Here is a 21,296-nt window from a genome sequence, read left to right as displayed (position 1 = left end):
GTTAAAAGAGAGAAGGGGGGGGGGGAAGATACATCTAGAAGTAACATTTTCAGCTTGTGCAGAACAAGTTTTACCTTCTGTGCCCTAGTACTCTTCCACCAGTCTGTATGGTTCTAGGCCCAGGATATAAGAGTAAAGTATATATTCCAAATCCTTTGCCTCTGCCTCTCTCAGGCAACTACTAAAGTTCTTTTTCTTCTAAGAAAAGAAGTTTTCTATCTAAGTTTTTCACCAACCTCTTTAGGTAGAGCTAGGTACACAAAAAAAGTGAGGAACTCAGCAGAGGTACTCACTCACAATTCAACTGTCTTCACATAACTCCGTATCCTTCCTCTAGCATTAACCCGGAGAAGGCAATGGCACCCCACTCCAGTACTCTTGCCTGGAAAATCCCATGGATAGAGGAGCCTGGCAGGCTGCAGTCCATGGGATAGCTAAGAGTCGGACATGACTGAGAGACTTCACTTTCACTTTTCACTTTCATGCACTGGAGAAGGAAATGGCAACCCACTCCAGTGTTCTTGCCTAGAGAATCCCAGGGACAGGGGAGCCTGGTGGGCTGCTGTCTATGGGCTTGCACAGAGTCGGACATGACTGAAGTGACTTAGCAGCAGCAGCAGCAGCAGTATTAACTACTTAATTATATTTCCCTGATGTTTAGAATTCATTAAGGTTCATTACTGAATCAATAATTTTAAAGAAAAACACTACAAAATTAGAATTAAGGAAATATGGTATGGTGAAAACAACCAAATGCCACCTCTCTCAGTATGAAAATATATTTATAAAACTCTTCTGATGAAAGCAAATGTTAGCAAATAACTTCCTTCTATCATCTATACCTTTTGTTCTAAGAGTGCCCTGCGGAGGGAGACCCTCTGTTCAAGCTCCCGAAGCTCTCGATCATGCTGTGCCTCCGCTTGCATCTTGATTTTGCTCTGATATGCATTTAACAGCTCCAGTTCCTGCTGCAGCTGCATCTTCAAAACCTGGCACTCTGCTTCCTGTGCTTCATCCAAACGCAGCTGAAAGAGAGGGAAAAAAACAGATATATCCTACTGTGAACTATTTATTCAAGACCTATGGAAAGAAGGTGTGAGAAAAGGCAGACTACTCTTTTATAGGATAGACAATTGTTCTCTCTTGTATCTTGGAGTAAACATCTCTGAAAAAGGAAGGCACAGTAACCAATGATGATAACAAGAAGACAAAAGCTATCATATACTATTTGGAGGATGTCTGAATAACCATACTTTTCTTAAGAAAAATCTAGAATCTGATTAAGTGATATAAGATCCTGAATCTATTCTCCACAATGAAAATAATTATAGAACAGGGACCAGCGAACTATAGCTCCAGACCAAGTCTGGACAGTTCCCTGTTTTAATTAATTAATTTTATAGTCTGCTAATTAATGATTCTTACATTTTATATGGCTATAAGTACTCACATAATATCCTCAATTTTGTATCTTGTCCCACAGAATCTAAAATATTTACTGGCCCTTTAAGAAAAAGTTCACAAAACTTATATAGAAAATACTTTGTATTTGCCTCCATTAAAATGTGACCATTTAGATTTCTAATACAGTACTACTTTTTGTCCAATGCCTAATGAAGCTGTTGCTCTAATCTTGGTATACTCTTGGGATATGCACTAAACACCTGAGAGGCACTGGCAAGGAGCCTATTTAGAATCTCATGTATAAATGTATCAATGAGAATTCTATATAAATCATGCCTACTTCCAAACAATACAGAGACAGGAAAAATACAGATAACCACTATTTCCCAGGCTGTAGGAGAGTTACCACTTCCTATTAGTGTTTTAATTACTGAGACTTCATTCAGGGGGTGGAAGGAAAGGGGCCCTGAATTTGTTTTGCCTAAATAACACAAACTCACTGCTTGGGTGGAGAGCATTTCATTAATGCTGTGGTCATACTGTTCAGCCAAGATGGCTAACTTCCGGGTCTGCTCCTCCTTGAGCCGTTTCAGAACAGCTTTGTGCTCACTCTTTGGTGTAGTCTCCAGTAAGTGATTTCTTAATGCTTTGTACTGTCTGGTTTGGATTTTACAGGTGTCCTGAAACTGCTTTTTTATTTGGAGTTCTTTAGACTGAGAAGGAAAAAAAAGATATATGTAATTTTTAACATATGGCATTTGGTATACCTGATGCTTATATGAAAATAAAAGGCTACTAGGAGAAAGGAAGAGGGAAAAACAAAATGGTTAGATCATAAGCTTGCAGGTACAGTATGTTGCTAGTAGGGCAAACCATTAGATTCTATGTATTACAAAAGCTCTAATTTAAAACATTAGAATACCAAGTACCTCATTTTTCATATGACTTCAAGTAGTACTCATTATTTTGGTAACAGTTACAAATAAATATTAAAATTAATTTTGATTGCTATTTATATTGATGACACAAAATTAAATTTCTTCTCATGCATTAACAATAGTAGATACAAAAGTTTCTTATTGGCCAGACAATATCTTACCAGATTTCCAAGGCAGAAAATAAGCATATTTATTGTTCCTTATCTGAGACAACTTGCTCCAATTTCTTTTAATGACAATCTCAACTGTAACTACATAGTCTGTGACAGAACCCACAAAAGCAGGCTATCAGTAACTGACTAACATTATTATAATTATCTTTTCCTTAAGGGGAATAAACTGTGGGGCAAGGGAGGGGACAGCCCTTCTTGAGGTGATGATAAAAGACATGAACAAGACATTTGGGAGGTAAAACAATTTGAGTTCAGAGACAAAGTGGTTTGGCTTTATTTTTTGGTTAATCACAGGTTAGTTATTTCTATGAACTCAGGTCTGAACAAAATTTGAGAAGATGAGATATATTTCTATGAGGTATATTGTTCAAGCCTACAAGTGAGAATTTACTCATGTACTTCACAAGGCAGAAATTATAGCTGAAATATTGACTGGTTGATTCAGTGTGCAACAAATGCATATAAAACCAAAGTAACATACTTTTCAACGAAGTAACTATTCATTCTCTCCACCACCTCTGCCAATAAATACCAAAATATCAAATACACACTTTTCATATTTTGTACCAACCAAGTCATTAAGTTACCACCATCCTGTGAAAGGTAAAGAAATGCCTAGCTACAAAGAGAAACTCTTAGTTCAGCTATGTTTAGTGGCACCACTCTTAAATACTGTTCTTGGTTAACAATATTGAAATAATATTCAAGTTAGCCAGGAATGGGACAATGACATTTAGCCATTCTTTCCTACCTCTGTATAATAGCCTTCAGTCCTTTAATAGTTTTTATTTTTAAATATTGTGTCAAGAAAACACTGTAATTATTCCACACCACTAGTCTAATGAGAGGGAAAAATAAAACCCTTGAAAAATGTGCTTTTCCTATAAGAATAGTAATACTTGTACCAAGAATAAACTATACCCCTTAATGTTTGACTCAAATGAACACAAGAGGAATGTTAAGTTACTCATCTAACATTGACAAATCATCATCTGGATGGCAGATGAAACAGCAGAGCAGGTAACAGGTGTCAATCACCTATTCCATTGACATGGGTACCCCAGAACTCCCCAAATCCCAGTTAAATTCACTTCAGTTCAGTTACTCAGTCGTGTCTGACTCTTTGCGACCCCATGAATCGCAGCACGCCAGGCCTCCCTCTCCATCACCAACTCCTGGAGTTTACCCAAACTCATGTCCATCAAGTCAGTGATGCCATCCAGCCATCTCATCCTCTGTCGTCCCCTTCTCCTCCTGCCCCCAATCCCTCCCAGCATCAGAGTCTTTTCCAATGAGTCAAATCTTCGCATGAGGTGGCCAAAGTATTGGAGCTTCAGCTTTAGCATCAGTCCCTCCAATGAACACCCAGGACTGATCTCCTTTAGAATGGACTGGCTGGATCTCCTTGCAGGCCAAGGGACTCTTAAGAGTCTTCTCCAACACCACAGTTCAAAAGCATCAATTCTTCAGGCTCAGCTTTTTTCACAGTCCAACTCTCACATCCATACATGACCACTGGAAAAACCATAGCCTTGATTAGACAGACCTTTGTTGGCAAAGTAATGTCTCTGCTTTTTAACATGCTGTCTAGGTTGGTCATAACTTTCCTTCCAAGGAGTAAGTGTCTTTTAATTTCATTGCTGCAGTCACCATCTGCAGTGATTCTGGAGTCCCCCAAAATAAAGTCTGACACTGTTTCCCCATCTATTTCCCATGCAGTGATGGAACCAGATGCCATGATCTTAGTTTTCTGAATCTTGAGCTTTACGCCAACTTTTTCACTCTCCTTTTACACCTTCATCAAGAGGCTCTTTAGTTCCTCTTCACTTTCTGCCATAAGGGTGGTGTCATCTGCCTATATGAGGTTATTGATATTTCTCCTGGCAATCTTGATTCCAGCTTGTGCTTCTTCCAGCCCAGCGTTTCTCATGATGTATTATGCTGCTGCTGCTGCTAAGTCGCTTCAGTCATGTCCGACTCTGTGCGACCCCATAGACGGCAGCCCACCAGGCTCCCCTATCCCTGGGATTCTCTAGGCAAGAACACTGGAGTGGGTTGCCATTTCCTTCTCCAATGCATGAAAGTGAAAAGTGAAAGTGAAGTTGCTCAGTCGTGTCCGACCCCATGGACTGCAGCCTACCAGGCTCCTCTATCCATGGGATTTTCCAGGCAAGAGTACTGGAGTGGGGTGCCATTGCATATAAGTTAAATAAGCAGGGTGACAATATACAGCCTTGACGTACTCCTTTTCCTATTTAGAACCAGTCTGTTGTTCCATGTCTAGTTCTAACTGTTGCTTCCTGACCTGCATACAGGTTTCTCAAGAGGCAGGTCAGGTGGTCTGGTATTCCCATCTCTTTCAGAATTTTCCACAGTTTCTTGTGATCCACACAGTTAAAGGCTTTGGCATAGTCAAGAAAGCAGAAATAGATGTTTTTCTGGAACTCTCCTGCTTTTTCCATGATCCAGCGGATATTGGCAATTTGATCTCTGATTCCTTTGCCTTTTCTAAAACCAGTTTGAACATCTGGAAGTTCACGGTTCATGTATTGCTGAAGCCTGGCTTGGAGTATTTTGAGCATTACTTTACTAGCATGTGAGATGAGTGCAATTGTGCAATAGTGTGTGCATTCTTTGGCATTGCCTTTCTTTGGGATTGGAATGAAAACTAACCTTTTCCAATCCTGTGGCCACTGCTGAGTTTTCCAAATTTGCTGGCATACTGAGTGCAGCACTTTCACAGCATCATCTTTCAGGATTTGAAATCGCTCAACTGGGATTCCAACATCTCCACTAACTTTGTTGATAGTGATGCTTTCTAAGGCCCACCTGACTTCACATTCCAGGATGTCTGGCTCTAGATTTGTGATCACACCATGGTGATTATTTGGGTCGTGAAGATCCATTTTGTACAGCTCTTCTGTGTATTCTTCCACCTCATCTTCTGCTTCTGGTAGGTCCAGACCATTTCTGTCCTTTATCGAGCCCATCTTTGCATGAAATGTTCCCTTGGTATCTCTAATTTTCTTGAAGACATCTCTAGTCTTTCCCATTCTGTTGTTTTCCTCTATTTCTTTGCATTGATCGCTGAGGAAGGCTTTTTTATCTCTTCTTGCTATTCTTTGGAACTCTGCATTCAGATGCTTATATCTTTCCTTTTCACTTCTCTTCTTTTCACAGCTTTTTGTAAGCCTTCCTCAGACAGCCATTTTGATTTTTTGCATTTCTTTTTCTTGGGGATGGTCTTGATCCCTGTCTCCTGTACAATGTCACGAACCTCTGTCCATAGTTCATCAGGTACTCTGTCTATCAGATCTAGTCCCTTAAATCTATTTCTCACTTCCGCTGTATAACCATAACGGATTTGATGAAGGTCATACCTGAATGGTCTAGTGGTTTTCCCTACTTTCCTCGATTTAAGTCTGAATTTGGCAATAAGGAGCTCATGATCTGAGCCACAGTCAGCTCCTGGTCTTATTTCTGTTGACTGTATAGAGCTTCTCCATCTTTGGCTGCAAAGAATATAATCAATCTGATTTTGGTGTTCACCATCTGGTGATGTCCATGTGTAGAGTCTTCTCTTGTGTTGTTGGAAGAGGGTGTTTGCTATGACCAGTGCATTCTCTTGGCAAAACTCTATTAGCCTTTGCCCTGCTTCATTCCGTACTCCAAGGCCAAATTTGCCTGTTACTCCAAGTGTTTCTTGACTTCCTACTTTTGCATTCCAGTCCCCTATAATGAAAAGGACATCTTTTTTGGGTGTTAGTTCTAAAAGGTCTTTTAGCTCTTCATAGAACTGTTCAACTTCAGCTTCTTCAGCATTACTGGTTGGGGCATAGGCTTGGATTACTGTGATATTGAATGGTTTGCCTTGGAAATGAAGAGGGATCATTCTGTCATTTTTGAGATTGCATCTAAGTACTGCATTTCAGACTCTTTTGTTGACCATGATGGCTACTCCATTTCTTCTAAGGGATTCCTGCCCACCGTAGTAGATATAATGGTCAATGGACCATGCAGAACCGTCCCGGCTGTGATGGACTGAGCAGAAGCGTGGCTGAGAGGAGCTACCCCTCACCCAAGGTCAGGGGTGGTGACCGAGAGCGCCAGGCTGTGACGGCCAGGAGCGGCCGAGAGGAGCTACCCCACGTCTGAGGTTAGGGTAGCGGCTGAGACGAGTTACCCCACACCTGAGGTCAGGGGCGGCGGCCGAGACGAGCCACCCCACGCCTGAGGTCGGGGCGGTGGCCGAGACGAGCCACCCCATGCCTGAGGTCAGGGGCAGCGGCCGAGAGGCGCAACTCCACATCCAAGGAGCAGCGGCTGCGTGGGCAAAGGAGGGCCGAGAGGAGCTACTCCACGTTCAAGGTCAGGAGGGGTGACCCTGAGGAGATACCCCCTTGTCCAAGGTAAGGAGCAGCCCTGAAGAGATACCCCACGACCAAGGTAAAAGAAACCCAAGACTGTAGGTGTTGTGAGAGGGCATCCGAGGGGGGACACACTGAAACCATAATCACAGAAAATTAGCCAATCTGATCACATGGACCACAGCCTTGTCTAACTCAATGAAACTAAGCCATACCGTGTGGGGCCACCCAAGACAGACAGGTCATGGTGGAGGGGTCTGACAGAATGTGGTCCACTGCGAGAAGGGAATGGCAAACCACTTCAGTATTCTTGCCTTGAGAACCCCATAAACAGTATGAAAAGGCAAAACGACAGGATACTGAAAGAGGAACTCCCCAGGTCGGTAAGTGCCCAATATGCTACTGGAGATCAGTGGAGAAATAACTCCAGAAAGAATGAAGGGATGGAGCCAAAGCAAAAACAATACCCAGTTGTGGATGTGACTGGTGATAGAACCAAGGTCCGATGCTGTAAAGAGCAATATTGCATAGCAACCTGGAATGTCAGGTCCATGAATCAAGGGAAATTGGAAGTGGTCAAACAGGAGATGGCAAGAGTGAACACTGACATTCTAGGAATCAGCGAACTAAAATGGACTGGAATGGGTGAATTTAATTCAGATGACCAGTTAAATCACATAAGTGCTAAAACTGATGCCCCCGATCTCCTTCAAATTCCTGGAGAAAGTTGGAAGTTGCAACTATTAGGGAAACAAAAATGGAATAACTTGATGTTAAAATCAAGCCAGTTTGGTTCAAACTGAGTAAATAGATACAGATACATAACTAAGAGGAAATGGTCATTTTCTTCCCTAGTAAAGTAACAACAATCTCCTTTATAGAAAATCTTGAGCTCATTTGTCATCAAAAGCAGACATTCTCTTTAAAGCCTGACTATAATTGTGAAACATTTTTTTTTGCCTCACTTTTTACATCGTATCTGCAAAGATCACACTAGTGTTTATAAACTTTCAAACTGAAAAGGTTAACAATAAGAAAGAGAAAGTAAAGGTTAAACACCAAACAACTCTATACCAAGCCCTACTGCTGCTAACTTTAAAATCATCATTCATTTCACAGACACGTTACTTAAATAACTTTAGCTTAGGCTAAAGGTACCTTCAGACTCTTAGGCTGTTGTCGAACCTCCATGACATGCTTTCGCCTTAGCTCTCGTTCTCTTCGCTTATTATATTCTAGCTGGTTAGTGAGCTCAGTTTGATGCTGCAATCTGATCAACTCACAGCGCATCTTCTGAATTGTGTTGAGGTGGCGGAACTCCAGTTCTTGCATGGATTCATGCTGTCGTAGTAGCATGGCATGCTCTAAGTCCTTCTGAGTCTGTCTTTTATTTAACTCCTAATCCATAATACAAAAGACAAAGGTATATTTATCGCTGAACAATGCCAGGGGGAAAAACCCTAAGAAACAGATTAACCAGGAAAAAGATGTAATCCCAGATTCAATAATGACTGCACAGTAAATATCAGATTTTATGACCTACACAGTAGTAAATGCGCCATTAGTAAAGACAAATTTCCTTATTCTAGTATTTACTATTCATTAATACTATTTTATGCCATAAGCTTAAAACATATCAAATCTCAGTAGACTTAATAACATCCTTCTTTCTTTCTTTCTGAATTTTATATTTGAAGAAAACCCCGAAGCCATTTTATGAATTTCTTCAGAGTGTCCTATCCAATTCTATTACATGCAGTATACCCAGTATAGTGTAATGGATAAGAACATGGACCTGGCTCTGCTACCTACAGTCACCGAGTCCTTGGGTTAGTTGTTTAAACCTGCTGTGCTTTAGTTTCATCACTTTCCAAAGAAATAATAGTATAGCTATTGTACAGATTTAATGTGAGGATGAAATGAATTCATAAACGGAAAGTTCTCAGAATAATACCTAGCACATGATGCTCGATAAATGTTTTAATTCCTTTTTTTTTCTTTCAGATTAAAAAGAACAAGTGTAAAACACATACACGTCAAACTTGTTCCCTTTGCCCCTGCAAACCCTTCTGCAAAGGACAACAGTTTGAAGAAAATGCTTCCCAACCTTCCCCATGCTACTGTGAAACAACTATTATACAAAAGCATATAGTTTAAAAAACTGAGACAACATAGGCATGTAATGTGCTTTCTTCAGCTAACAATATAATGGACATATATCCAGATCTGATCAGTATATACAGATCTTTAAGTTTCACCATAGGTTTCTGCTTTGAAATACTATAATTTTCCATTTTTTGCTTTATTAAAAAATTTTCATTAAATGTTGATGCATCATGCATCATATAATCATGTTGTTATTTCTTTAGGATAGAATTCTAGAAGTGGATTTGTAGGTAAAAGCATATGAGCTCCAAAAGGGCAGTATTAATTTATACTCTTACAAACACTGCACATTTCCCAAACCTGTTACTAGGATTCAATGTTGCCAGTCTGTTAAACTGTTCTTATTTAACTGATGCAACTACTTTAATTCAAATTTCTTTAATTATTAGTAAATTTGAACAATTATGCTATACTTGAAGTTTATTTTAAGCCACTCTTGGAAATAAGCTAATCTGTGCTCAGAGATATCCCTGATACTGAGAATGTTTGTTTTCCCTGACACAAGAGTTTCTATGTTTGCTCAATTAAGTACATGATTATAAAGAAAGTATTAAATGGTAACACGTAGGGGATATAAAGACTGGAAGAAAACAAAACCAGTGACTTCATAAAATTTTCGTTCTAGGCAAGAAGAGAAACTTCTCCCCCAAAAGTGTGTGTGTGTAGGACAGAGAAGTACAGAGAATATTTAAATAAGGAGGAGGATTTGGATATTAGGGGAGGCATTTCTGAGGAGAGACATGAACGGGGGGAAGCAAGCCATGTAGATAATCTAGGAAAGAAGAATCAGGCTGAGGGAGGCACAAGCGCAAAGGCCCCGAGACTGAGAGGGACTAACATATTTTCAGAAAAGATTCGCGTTTCTAACGCACCTCCCTGACAAGGTCCTGCTCTAAGTTATGACGCCCAAGTAACATTCTTCTCTTGAAGCGACGGCATTCCAACTCTAGATACTGTCTCTGACGCCGTAGAAGATTAGCCTCTTCTTCTGCTTGGAAATGCTGTATATTCTCCTTCTGCTTTGAAAGCCATTCCTGTTTTTCTTTTTTGGGGGTGCTCTGATTTTCATTCAGCTCCTGGTAACATAAAAAACAACTCAGTTCAAAATACATAAAAATCAACTGCATAAATATGTGGTATTTGGTATTAAAAAAGTACCTCCTTAAGCTGCTCTTTTCGAAGTTTATATTCTCTTTTCTGAGACTCCAAAAAGCTGTTTAGTTCTTTCTTCTGTTGGGCCTGAATATGTTGCTGAAATTTTTTCTCTTCATTGGCCATCACTTTAGCCTATGAGAAATTTAAAAAATGGATCGAATTAGTTAAGTAGACAGATTGAAAACAACAGTTTAATATATACCACTTAGGATACAATCTGTATAAGCATTACCAAAATAAGAAGATCCAACAAATTACTAATAAGTATTACTTAGCATCTTATTTGAATTTCAGAGAACCAGTAAAATGGGACTCATCTTTAAAATGTTGACCTATTACAGAATTAAAAAGCTTTCACCTTTTAAAAAACTTAACAATATGCCCCCAAATAAAAAAATAAGTATTTATTTTAAATATAATAAAATCATGACCTTTTATTTAGATTGACTTATATATTAAATAATATACTCCTCTCCAAAGTAAACCTTGACCTTTAACTTATATATTAAATAAAAATGTTAAATATTAGATACATATATATCATACTGTTTTATTTCTGATTACATATGATTACATATGCAATGTATATTCATTGTGGATCATTTAGAAAATACAGAAAAACACAAAGGAAAAAAAACTTTGTATGAGTTTAGCATTCAGAGAAAAACAAGAAAAACAGTTTGATACACACCTTTCCTATTTTTTCTATGCATGCACACATTTTAAATAAATCTGTAATCACACTGCACATCCTATGTCATGATCTGCTTTTCTAAATATGTTAGTATTTATCTCTTCCCAAGTTATTAAAAATACTTTCTAATGCCCACCAGGATTCTAAATATCTATAAATTCTTTACTCAAGATAATTCAAAATTAAATAATTATTTACTCAATAAATTATTTTGCCAATTCTCTACTATTGTGATTGCAGCCATGAAATTAAAAGACGCTTACTCCTTGGAAGGAAACTTATGACCAACCTAGACAGCATGTTAAAAAGCAGAGACATTACTTTGCCAACAAAGGTCCGTCTAGTCAAGACTATGGTTTTTCTAGTGGTCATGTATGGATGTGAGAGTTGGACTGTGAAGAAAGCTGAGTGCTGAAGAATTGATGTTTTTGAACTGTGGTGTTGGAGAAGACTCTTGAGAGTCCTTGGACTGCAAGGAGATCCAACCAGTCCATTCTAAAGGAGATCAGCCCTGGGTGTTCATTGGTAGGTAGGACTGATGCTAAAGCTGAAACTCCAATACTTTGGCCACCTCATGCGAAGAGTTGACTCATTGGTAAAGACTTTGATGCTGGGAGGGGTTGGGGGCAGGAGGAGAAGGGGACGACTGAGGATGAGATGGCTGGATGGCATCACCGGCTCAATGGACATGCTGCTGCTGCTGCTGCTGCTAAGTCGCTTCAGTTGTATCCGACTCTGTGCGACCCCACAGATAGCAGCCCACCAAGCTCCGCCATCCCAGGGATTCTCCAGGAGTCTGGGTAAACTCCAGGGTTGGTGATGGAGAGGGAGGCCTGGCGTGCTGCAATTCATGGGGTCGCAAAGAGTCGGACACGACTGAGCGACTAAACTGAACTGAACTACTATTATGAGAGTGGGTCTTTTAATTTGGGGGGGGGAAGGTGAACAGGGTAACTATAATAAATAATGCCTCAATGTGGACTAGCTAGATATATTTCTAGATATTGTGTTAATTTACTGGGAAGCTTACATTTTACTTGACAAATGTGACTATCAAAATGAAATTTAACTGATGGGACATCAAAAACATTAGGTTTCCCATAAGAATCCTAAAAAATATATACTTAAATCATACAGTAGAATGACACATTTATAAATAAACAAAATGGGCCAAATCTTAATTTGAACCTCTCTTATTATCTCTAACATTCTGTTATATTACAGTAATCTTTAATTATTCTGATGTTAAAATGCTACTATAAAGTGAAGGAAGATTTCCAAAAAACACATGATTTTTTGAGACCTAAATCACCTATTGATAGATGATTAAGAAACTCCTCATACTATCAGAGTACCTAGGGCCTAGAATGATTGCATGATTTACCCACTGTGGTAACAATAAAACTATGAGCATTAGGAAATAATCCCACGCCTACTGGTTCCCAGACTTAGTACCTAATACTACACATGTTATATAAATGCTTCTCCCTATTCCCAATTGAACTGGCTTGGTTCTAGGGAACATATCCTAACATCAAAATGCCATCTTGGTTAATTCTGAGATGCTTATGATCTACAGTAAATAAATTAATAACAGTGAATCAACAAAAGAAAAAAAATAAAAGAAAAAAATTAATAATAGTGAATCAGCCACCTCTTTTTCCATAGCAGCCTGATGTTTCTTGATAAGTTTCTCCATTTCTGCAGCAAAATTGTTACGCTGTGTTTCAAGATCTTTGTCTAATCTGAGGCGATGTTCATCCATCTCAGCCTTCAACTTATTTTCCAGAGTCATCAGCTGCTTTTGATGTTGCCGCCTCATTCTCTTATAGCCAGACATTTGTTCTCTAAGCTCAGAGTCCTGCTCATGTTCCTGCATTTGCCTTGTAACCTAGACACACAAACAATGGAGAGAAAACAATAAAACAAAACATTTTTTCTTTCAGAAGCATTTTAGACCACTCTATTAGTTATCCAAGTAAACAATTACTCTAAGAGATTCCAATGAGCAGTTTCCAATTAAAATTCCAGGCAATCTTTTAAAGAAATAGACAAGCTGGTTCTAAAATTTATATAGAAATGTAAAGCAGCTACAAGAAGCAAAACATTCTTGAGGGAAAAAAAGTTGGAAGACACACATTTCAGTAATCAAAATGGTGTGGTACTGGTGGAAGGACAGGCTGAACAGATCAAAGGAACAGAATAAAATCTAGAAACAGATCATATATATTTAGTCAACTGATTTTTCTACCAAAAAGTCAAGTTAGGTCAAAGAGGAAATAAATGTATTATCAAATTATAACTGGTTCTCTGTATATACAACTCAAAAACCTTGACTTCTATATCACTCTATACCAAAATTAATTTGAAAAGAATCATTTGACATAAACACAAAATCCAGAATCATAAAAGTAGAATAAATCACAGAATATCTTTATGACTGTAGGGCAGACAAGTATTTCCTAGGTGGGACACAGAAAGCACTGACAATAAAGGAAAAAATGTGTAAACTGATTTTTTCAGTTGAGGTGAAATTCACATAATATAAAATAAATTATTTTAAAGTGAACAACACTAGCATTTAGTATGTATATGTATTTTCTTAGTTGATGGTTAGCATAATGCATACCACTAAAAATACTTCAAATTGAACACCTAAGATCTATGTTTTTTATTGTATGAAAAAAACCCAAGGCAGAGCAGTCAGACTGAATTATAGTACATGGTACTTTTATTGAAAAATATAGCTACGCATATCTTTGAACACAAATCTACCTACTGTATGAATGTTTTATCTGAAATAAATAGACTTAATAGGTTTAGGGACATGGATCTTAAGTTGTCTAAATCCATAACTTAAGAGAATTCCTCAAGAAATCCCTAGTGGTCCAGTGGTTAGGACTCTGTGCTTGCAACACTGAGGGTATGGGTTCAATCCCTGGTCCTGTAAGCTGAGTAGCATGACCAAAAAAAAAAAGTTTCCTCAATTAATTTGAGGGAGCTAAAATTTGACACAGAAGGCTTGTTTGGAAAACATTAATATGCACCCAGTCACAAAGATGTTTTCCCAACAAGCTGGCTTTGTCCAGGTATTTGTTAAAATGGTCATGAAAAAACTAAGCAATCTTTGCTACTTTCTCTGTTCAAAGAATTATTTACATGTTGAAGACCAGTAGGAATGACTTGACTTATCATAGGGGATGGTGTTTATCTTTTTGTTTTTGAATTTATTTTTATTTTTGGCTGAGGTGGGTCTGCTCTAGTTCCTGACTGCAGGCCTTCTCTACCTGTGGCAAGTGGGGGCTACTCTCTAGTTGTGGAGCACAGGTTTCTCATTGTGATGGCTTCTCTTGCTGTGGAGCATGAGCTCTAAGCGGTTGGGCTTCAGTAGTTGCAGCACATGGGTTTACTTGCTCCTTGGCCTGTGGGATCTTCCAAGACCAGGGATTGAACCCATGTTCCCTGTGCTAGCAGGTGGATTCTTAACCACTGGACCACCAGGGAAGTCCAGGGGATGGTGTTCTTGACCCTAGATGTCATTCAGATTCATGGGCCACAGCATGAGATTTACAAGATCTGTTATGGAGTTGATAATTCAGATAATTTCTATATTTTTTTTCTTTCTGTCATATTTACTAATAACCTATTTCCTTTTGATATCTTAACATCTTTCTATCCCCACCTTTATCATGTTTTGGTCCTACATATCTGACTGATCAGGGTTATAAGTACCCCAGTATAACAACATCCTTGTAATGAACAAATAATCCATTTTCATTATTTGGGAAGTCAGGAGAACTACATTTTAATTATATCAAATTGGATTACTTGCTATTTCACAAACACTTCCCCTCATTTTTGTTAGCCTGTCAACTCTTAGGTGGAAACTACATTTTTTCTCTCCCCTTGTGCCTAAAACCAACTAATTATTAAAGGCTCAAATGATTTATAAATACTCAACCTAAATCAAAGGTAATCTGAATTCCTATTTAGTACCTTTTAGCCTTCTGGGTTGGGAAGATACCCTGGAGAAGGGGATGGCTACCCACTTCTTTCCTAGAGAATTTCATGGATAGAGGAGCCCAGCAGGCTACAGTCCACAGATCAAAAGAGCTGGACACAATGAGCAACTATCAGTTTCAGCCCTCTTAAGCATTTAATATATTCTAATATATTAGTTATTTGTATACACATCTCTCAGAGTGCTTTCTATAAGATCTTTCTTATAACAGGCAGTTAAATGTTGAATAAATGTTAGAAATACAAAATACAGAAAAAAAGATATAATTATACTTGAATATACATGCCACGGTCTAACATGAAAAACGTATTTGGGGTAGTACATACCAGTGATGCTGTTCGTATAGTAGCAAAGTGTTCTCGATTACGGTAGTGTGATTTATGACGAGATACTTGAGGTGGAGATTGTGGATCTGATGCCCTTGTTCTAGGATCTCCCTCTTCTCTGTAATTTTCTTCCTCCTAGGCAAAGAAACAAACATCTATTGTGAACAAACACAGTTTGGGTGAACTTTCAAGAAAATTTAATTTTAAAGACAAATGGATCAATAAATCTCAAAGACATAATTCTAAAAAGCAAAAATAAAAAATGGGAATGCTGACATTTTATTTTCAACATAATTTGAATCAGGAGACATTATCTCCTCAATGTATGAAACAGTATACAGAATCAGGATAATGAAACATTATGGCTAGATTTATATAATATTCATTAAGTGCAAAATTACAAAGCCTTAATATAACTTAAAAACAAAGATAATAAAACATGCAGCCAGTATTTTAAATAGCAGTAATAAAATTAATTACTTTAGGGCTCTTGGGTTTAAAAAGTAATAATATAGCTTAAAAAAACTTTGTAATACTCCTGCCACCGGTCCAAAATAAGTAAACAACAAATAATTGTAAAAATTTTAAGAATCAATGACTTTCTTGATATATACATTACTTCAATTACTGAAAAGGAAGTCAATTAGCAACCAACTAGTTACATGAAGGCAGTGGCAACCCACTCCAGTACTCTTGCCTGGAAAATCCCATGGACGGAGGAGCCTGGTGGGCTGCAGTCCATGGGGTCGAGAAGAGTCGGACACAACTGAGCGACTTCATTTTTGCTTTTCACTTTCATGCACTGGAGAAGGAAATGGCAACCTACTCCAGTGTTCTTGCCTGCCCCCTCTCCCAGGGACGGGGGAGCCTGGTAGGCTGCTGTCTATGGGGTTGCAGAGAGTCGGACACGACTGAATTGACTTAGCAGCAGCAGCAGCAGCTACAGGAATAATCTTTTTTATGGGTGATCCTCTTGCCTAAGAATATAAACTCTCTATTTCATCCTCTACTCAGCCCCTGGTAACCTCTATTCCATCTTCTATCGCTATGAATTTGCCTATTCTAGGTATTTCTTATAAAAGGAATTATAGAATATTTGTCCTTTTACATCTGACTTATATCACTTAGCATAATGTTTTCAAAATTCACTAATGTTATATCATGTTATCAGAATTTCCTTCCTTTGTATAACTGAATAATATTCACCATATATATATACCATGGTTTTGTTTATCCATTCTTTCCACCTTTCATCTATTTGTGCCTAATAACTTTTTAGGTAACACTGCAAGCTGTGAAGTTAAAAAAGGAAGCATTCCTATTAATGTTAAAGGAGCTATCCAATCTTAAAATATTTTGAAGAACATTTAAAATTTTGCATTCAAAAGTATAATGACTAATGTAGTAAATACTCATTATTTCCTAAACCCAGAATTTATATTTTTCCATAATTAGACTCTAAGTTTTATTTTAAAGCTATAAACATTATATAGATAATGTAAAGTGACCAAAATCATTTGTGGTCACCATCCATCCTAATTCTTTCTCCCACGCTTCAAAAATATTAATATTACAATGAATTTCATGAGTATACCTACTATTTTTAAAGTACTTAATTTTTCATCTAAGTGACTTCAAATAATACATTATATATAATATTTCTTCTAAGATATTTTAAAAATATTCTTTCCATATTCTCAAGACATTAGTTTTACAAATGCAGATATTATACTGGAAATTAACAAGCCTATTGCCATCTTCCAATAAGTTACCTAAAACTGTTCCCAACTTCTGAAACAGAAAAAAAAAAAAAAATTTTTAAACTCTTAATCTAACCAGATGAAAATTATTTATCAAAGCTGATTTTTTTCACTGAAATCCAAATACTCACAGGTTTTAAGTGGATGACAGAACTATTAGACATCACTGTGTGGTCTCCCTCCATCATGTCTAGCTCACTCTTGTCATCTGAGGCATCTGGAAGACTGTTAACACTACTACTTTGGCTACTGGCACTGATGGACATACTGGGAATAGACTGATTACTTCCAACACTATTCACTGTTCCTGTCCGTCCAACACCATGATCTTGTTCCTAGGGAAAAAAAGACCAATAGGTTCAAATATCTCTATCTCTCTTGATTTCTTGAATAGAAGCATCAAACACTGCTTGGCCAACAGTCTTTAGAAAGTCAGAGGTCTATCATGAGATATTCCCTTTATTTGGTGAAACTAGGAAGTTGATCCATAACAGAAAAATAAACAAATAAAAATGACCAACAAGTACATAACAAAAACCTGACCAACTATGTGAAGTCAATTTATCAGTTTTGGGTTACTTCCGAAGTAAAGCATTTTCTCTAAACTGCCATTTTTTGAAATCCATTTTTACCACACATCTCATTGGGCATATATAGAGATTTTGCTCATTTCTCAATAATTCCCATGGTTAAAATAAGCCCCAACCATGAGAATTCCCTGGTGGTATGGTTTAGGAGTCCAGCACTTTCACTGCCAAGGGAGGGCCTGGGTTCAATCTCTGGTCAGGGAACTAAGATCCCACAAGCCACAGGGCGTAGAAAAAAAATAAATCAGAAAAACAAGCCACAAATTTAAAAAAAAAAAAACTAGAAACAGCTCCTTTTAGTTATTTTTTGTTGAAGTCTTTTGTAAGCATATTTTTCTTTCTTACTTAAAAATTCTACCACCAAAGAATTCCTATTTTTCTTAAATTAAAATTATCTATTACATATACATATATATAAACACACATATATATAAAATCACAAGAATGTTTTTCTGAAGTGACCAGGAAAGTCAAGGTATCTAGGTACCAACATTTTAGTAGTGTTACCATACCAAAATTCTCTAAGATATGGAGAATTTAATATAGACATATGGTATATACAGAGGAACTTTTCTCATATCTCTAGCCTAACAGAGATGCTGTTATAGATTTAACTACATGATAAATTTATTAATTTTTAAACTTAATTTTTATTAAAAATTTCATTTCATGTATTAAAATACCCCACAATAAAGTAACCCAAAGCAATTTTCAAAAGACTATCATTAGAACTAAAAAATGAAAAAACCCAAAACTGTCGGTTAAGAAAATCTTGCATTTTGTAGTTCAGTAATTGTGCAGCACTATTAAAAAGTAACTGCTTCTAGTTTCCAAATGTAAAATGACATTTCTCACTGGAAAACAGTAAAAAACAAACCAAAGCTCTGGAATTCTGACAGAAGCAAAGAAAAGTGAAACTACTTATAGTAAAAGCTTTATATGTATATTTCAACATGAGAAAGTTCTATAACATATCCATTGCAAATTTGTATTCCCATTCTCCCTAAAAAGCAACATAGAAAGAACCTGACCTTGAGAGTGAGAGCTATCTGAATTTGAACTCATAGGCCTCTACCTACACTGAGTAAAACACCGAGCCTTGCTTTACACATAGCTTCAATACTCTGGCTACCTGATGAGAAGAGCCGACTCATTGGAAAAGACCCTGATGCTGGGGAAAGTCTGAAGGCAGGAGGAGAAGGGGACGACAGAGGATAAGATGGTTGGATGGCATCACTGACTCAATGGACATGAGTCTGAGCAAACTCTGGGAGATGGTGAAGGACAGGGAAGCCTGGTGTGCTGCAGACCATGGAGTCGCAGAGAGTCAGACACAACTGAGTGACTGAACTGAACTGAAAATAGGTATTTCAGAACTGTGTAGATGGAATGAAACTATGCAGAACTGAAAAGAAACGTCCTTGGTGATAGAATAGAATGCTTAGTAACTTGCTAATAACTTGTCAGTGAGTGCTGTCAACTTCCAGAGTCTATAATTTTATATATTTTCAAAAGCATGTCTCTCGCAATTGAGACAATAAGGCAAAAAAGGGTTCAGTGGCTAAGAAATTTGAAAGGGACAAGATTAAACAAAGTTGAACTTATTTAATAAAAGACGTTGCTGAGCTTTACTATATATGCCAATGTGCACAACAAAGGGATTGAATTTAAAGAACACAGAACTGTTTTTCCCACATGTGATTTTATAGGACCAGTGTTAAGAAAACACAAATGGGAACCACTGATATAAGAGATTCATGATGTAAAAGACGAGTTCCACAAGAAAAGAAGCCGATGAAGAGAGTTCAATATTTGATTCATTTATAAATCACCTCTTCTTCTTCCTGTGCTTCTACTGCTGGTCCATTATGTGCCTCCTGGAACAGGAGTTTCTTCATCTTTCGATACTGCAGATTGTCCAGCTCTCTTACTGCATCTTTCGTCCTCTGAATAAGATCTATTAACACTGTTTCAGGGCGCTCCCGAAGAACAAACATGTGCTGGATAAAAGAATGTAAAAGTCAGGCTGAAACCTATTATTTTTCCATTAATACAAATGTACACCTCTCTTAACTGCAGAAGGAAATGGCAACCCATTCCAGTATTCTTGCTTGGAAAATTCCATAGACAGAAGAGCCCACTGGGCTACAGTCCATGGGGTTGCAAAGAGTCAGACACAACTGAGCATGCACACATGCCCCCCTTCTTAGACTCCAGAGTTACTATCCTAAATAATCATCATAGATAACGCATATAATCTATAGCTATTCTATTTCTGACTTCTTATACTTACAAAATCATTATTTATATATATTTACTCTGTGCCTACATTTTATATAAACTCTGGTCAACTAAAAATGTAGAGTTGAAATGATAAAAGGGTTTAACTAAATACTAAGAAGTAAACCCAATTACAGCCCTAAACAGATGCTAAAAAAAAGGTTTACATATTCTCAGAACTGTTGATTTCACACAATTTTATTAGGTTTCAAGAGAAATGCATTTACTGTTGGTGAATTATATAATATAAACATGGATATTGTGGGTTCCTTTATATGTTACATAAACAATACTGTTCATAAAACACTAGTAGTTGATTAAAAGGCATATTATTAGCGATTTTTACTAACACTGAATGAAACTTAACCTTATCAAATAAGGAAAAGTACAAAGAATAATTCCACCTTTAGAGTATCACTGCTACATTGATACATTTCTTTTCAGAAATTTTCTATATACAGATTTTTGTTTTATAGATCATAAATAAATAAATATATAGATTGCAGAAAGACACTTTCCGCCCTTGACTTCATGAGATGCCCCTGAATTTCTGTAACACTTACCTTTTTTGTCAGCCAAACTTACTTCTAATGTAAAGACTTCTAATTATACCATATTTGGTTCTGCTTCACTATCATAAGACTGTTATTTCAAATTCGTAAACATAATGCCTACAGAATATTTCATCAAAGGCTTGTGCCAAAGTTCCATTACCCTAATTCTGGACAGTTATTTCCAACTTTTAATTCAGAGATAAATAGCTTCATAGAATTCTTTAAAAAACTTAAAAATTCATTAGATTTTTTTTTCTATTTTTTTCTTTATGATGAATCATGAAAGAAATGTCAGGCCAAAGGGAAAGAAACACTTGCTAGATATTTCCTATCATTTCCAGTAAGGCTTGTGCCAATATATGCTATCAACTAGGTAAATGAACACTATATTCAGACTTGGAACCTAATCACCAAATACCAAATACCTGGGCTTGGTAGGTTGGGTTATACCCAAAGAGCTTCTTTCACCTATATTGGGCAAGTATGAGGGGTTGGGAAGATCCCCTGGAGAAGGAAATCGCAATCCACTCCAGTACTATTGCCTGGAAAATCCCATTGACAGAGGAGCCTGGTAGGCTACAGCCCATGGGGTTGCAAAGAGTCGGACACGACTGAGCGACTTCACTCACTCATGAGAAACAAGTCACATTCTTCCTTTTTCCTGAGCCTTAGCTTGGTATGTATCACTATTTATCAATACAATATTCCATCTTCTTATCCCAACTTCATATCTTATATTTCTAAGTCTGCCAGTTTTCTACATACAGATCTTGCTTATTTTTCACTAATATAATTCCTAACTATACCAAACCTTTTGTTGCTATTTTGAGTACCAATTTAGTCAAGTTTTCATTTCGTAAAGTATGAGTGA

At 37.3% G+C, this 21,296-nt stretch overlaps 1 protein-coding gene across 1 annotated transcript in view; it reads right to left on the bottom strand.

Annotated features, from left to right (window-relative positions):
- The window catches only part of TAOK1 (TAO kinase 1), a 107,387-nt gene that overhangs the window by 13,689 nt on the left and 72,402 nt on the right, over window positions 1–21,296 (bottom strand). The window contains exons 11-19 of the mRNA XM_018064345.1: window positions 19,424–19,591; window positions 17,136–17,339; window positions 15,245–15,379; window positions 12,552–12,788; window positions 10,207–10,335; window positions 9,921–10,124; window positions 8,041–8,280; window positions 1,905–2,117; window positions 843–1,025 (exon numbers count right to left, since the gene is read on the bottom strand). Coding sequence (XP_017919834.1) covers window positions 843–1,025; window positions 1,905–2,117; window positions 8,041–8,280; window positions 9,921–10,124; window positions 10,207–10,335; window positions 12,552–12,788; window positions 15,245–15,379; window positions 17,136–17,339; window positions 19,424–19,591 — 1,713 coding nt within the window. The remainder of the gene's footprint in view (window positions 1–842; window positions 1,026–1,904; window positions 2,118–8,040; window positions 8,281–9,920; window positions 10,125–10,206; window positions 10,336–12,551; window positions 12,789–15,244; window positions 15,380–17,135; window positions 17,340–19,423; window positions 19,592–21,296) is intronic.

The sequence above is a fragment of the Capra hircus genome, chromosome 19 (genome assembly GCF_001704415.2).
Source record: "Capra hircus breed San Clemente chromosome 19, ASM170441v1, whole genome shotgun sequence".
NCBI classification, from domain to species: domain Eukaryota; kingdom Metazoa; phylum Chordata; class Mammalia; order Artiodactyla; family Bovidae; genus Capra; species Capra hircus.
Note: the sequence above shows the minus strand (reverse complement) of the source record. Positions and strands in the feature narration are given on the sequence as shown.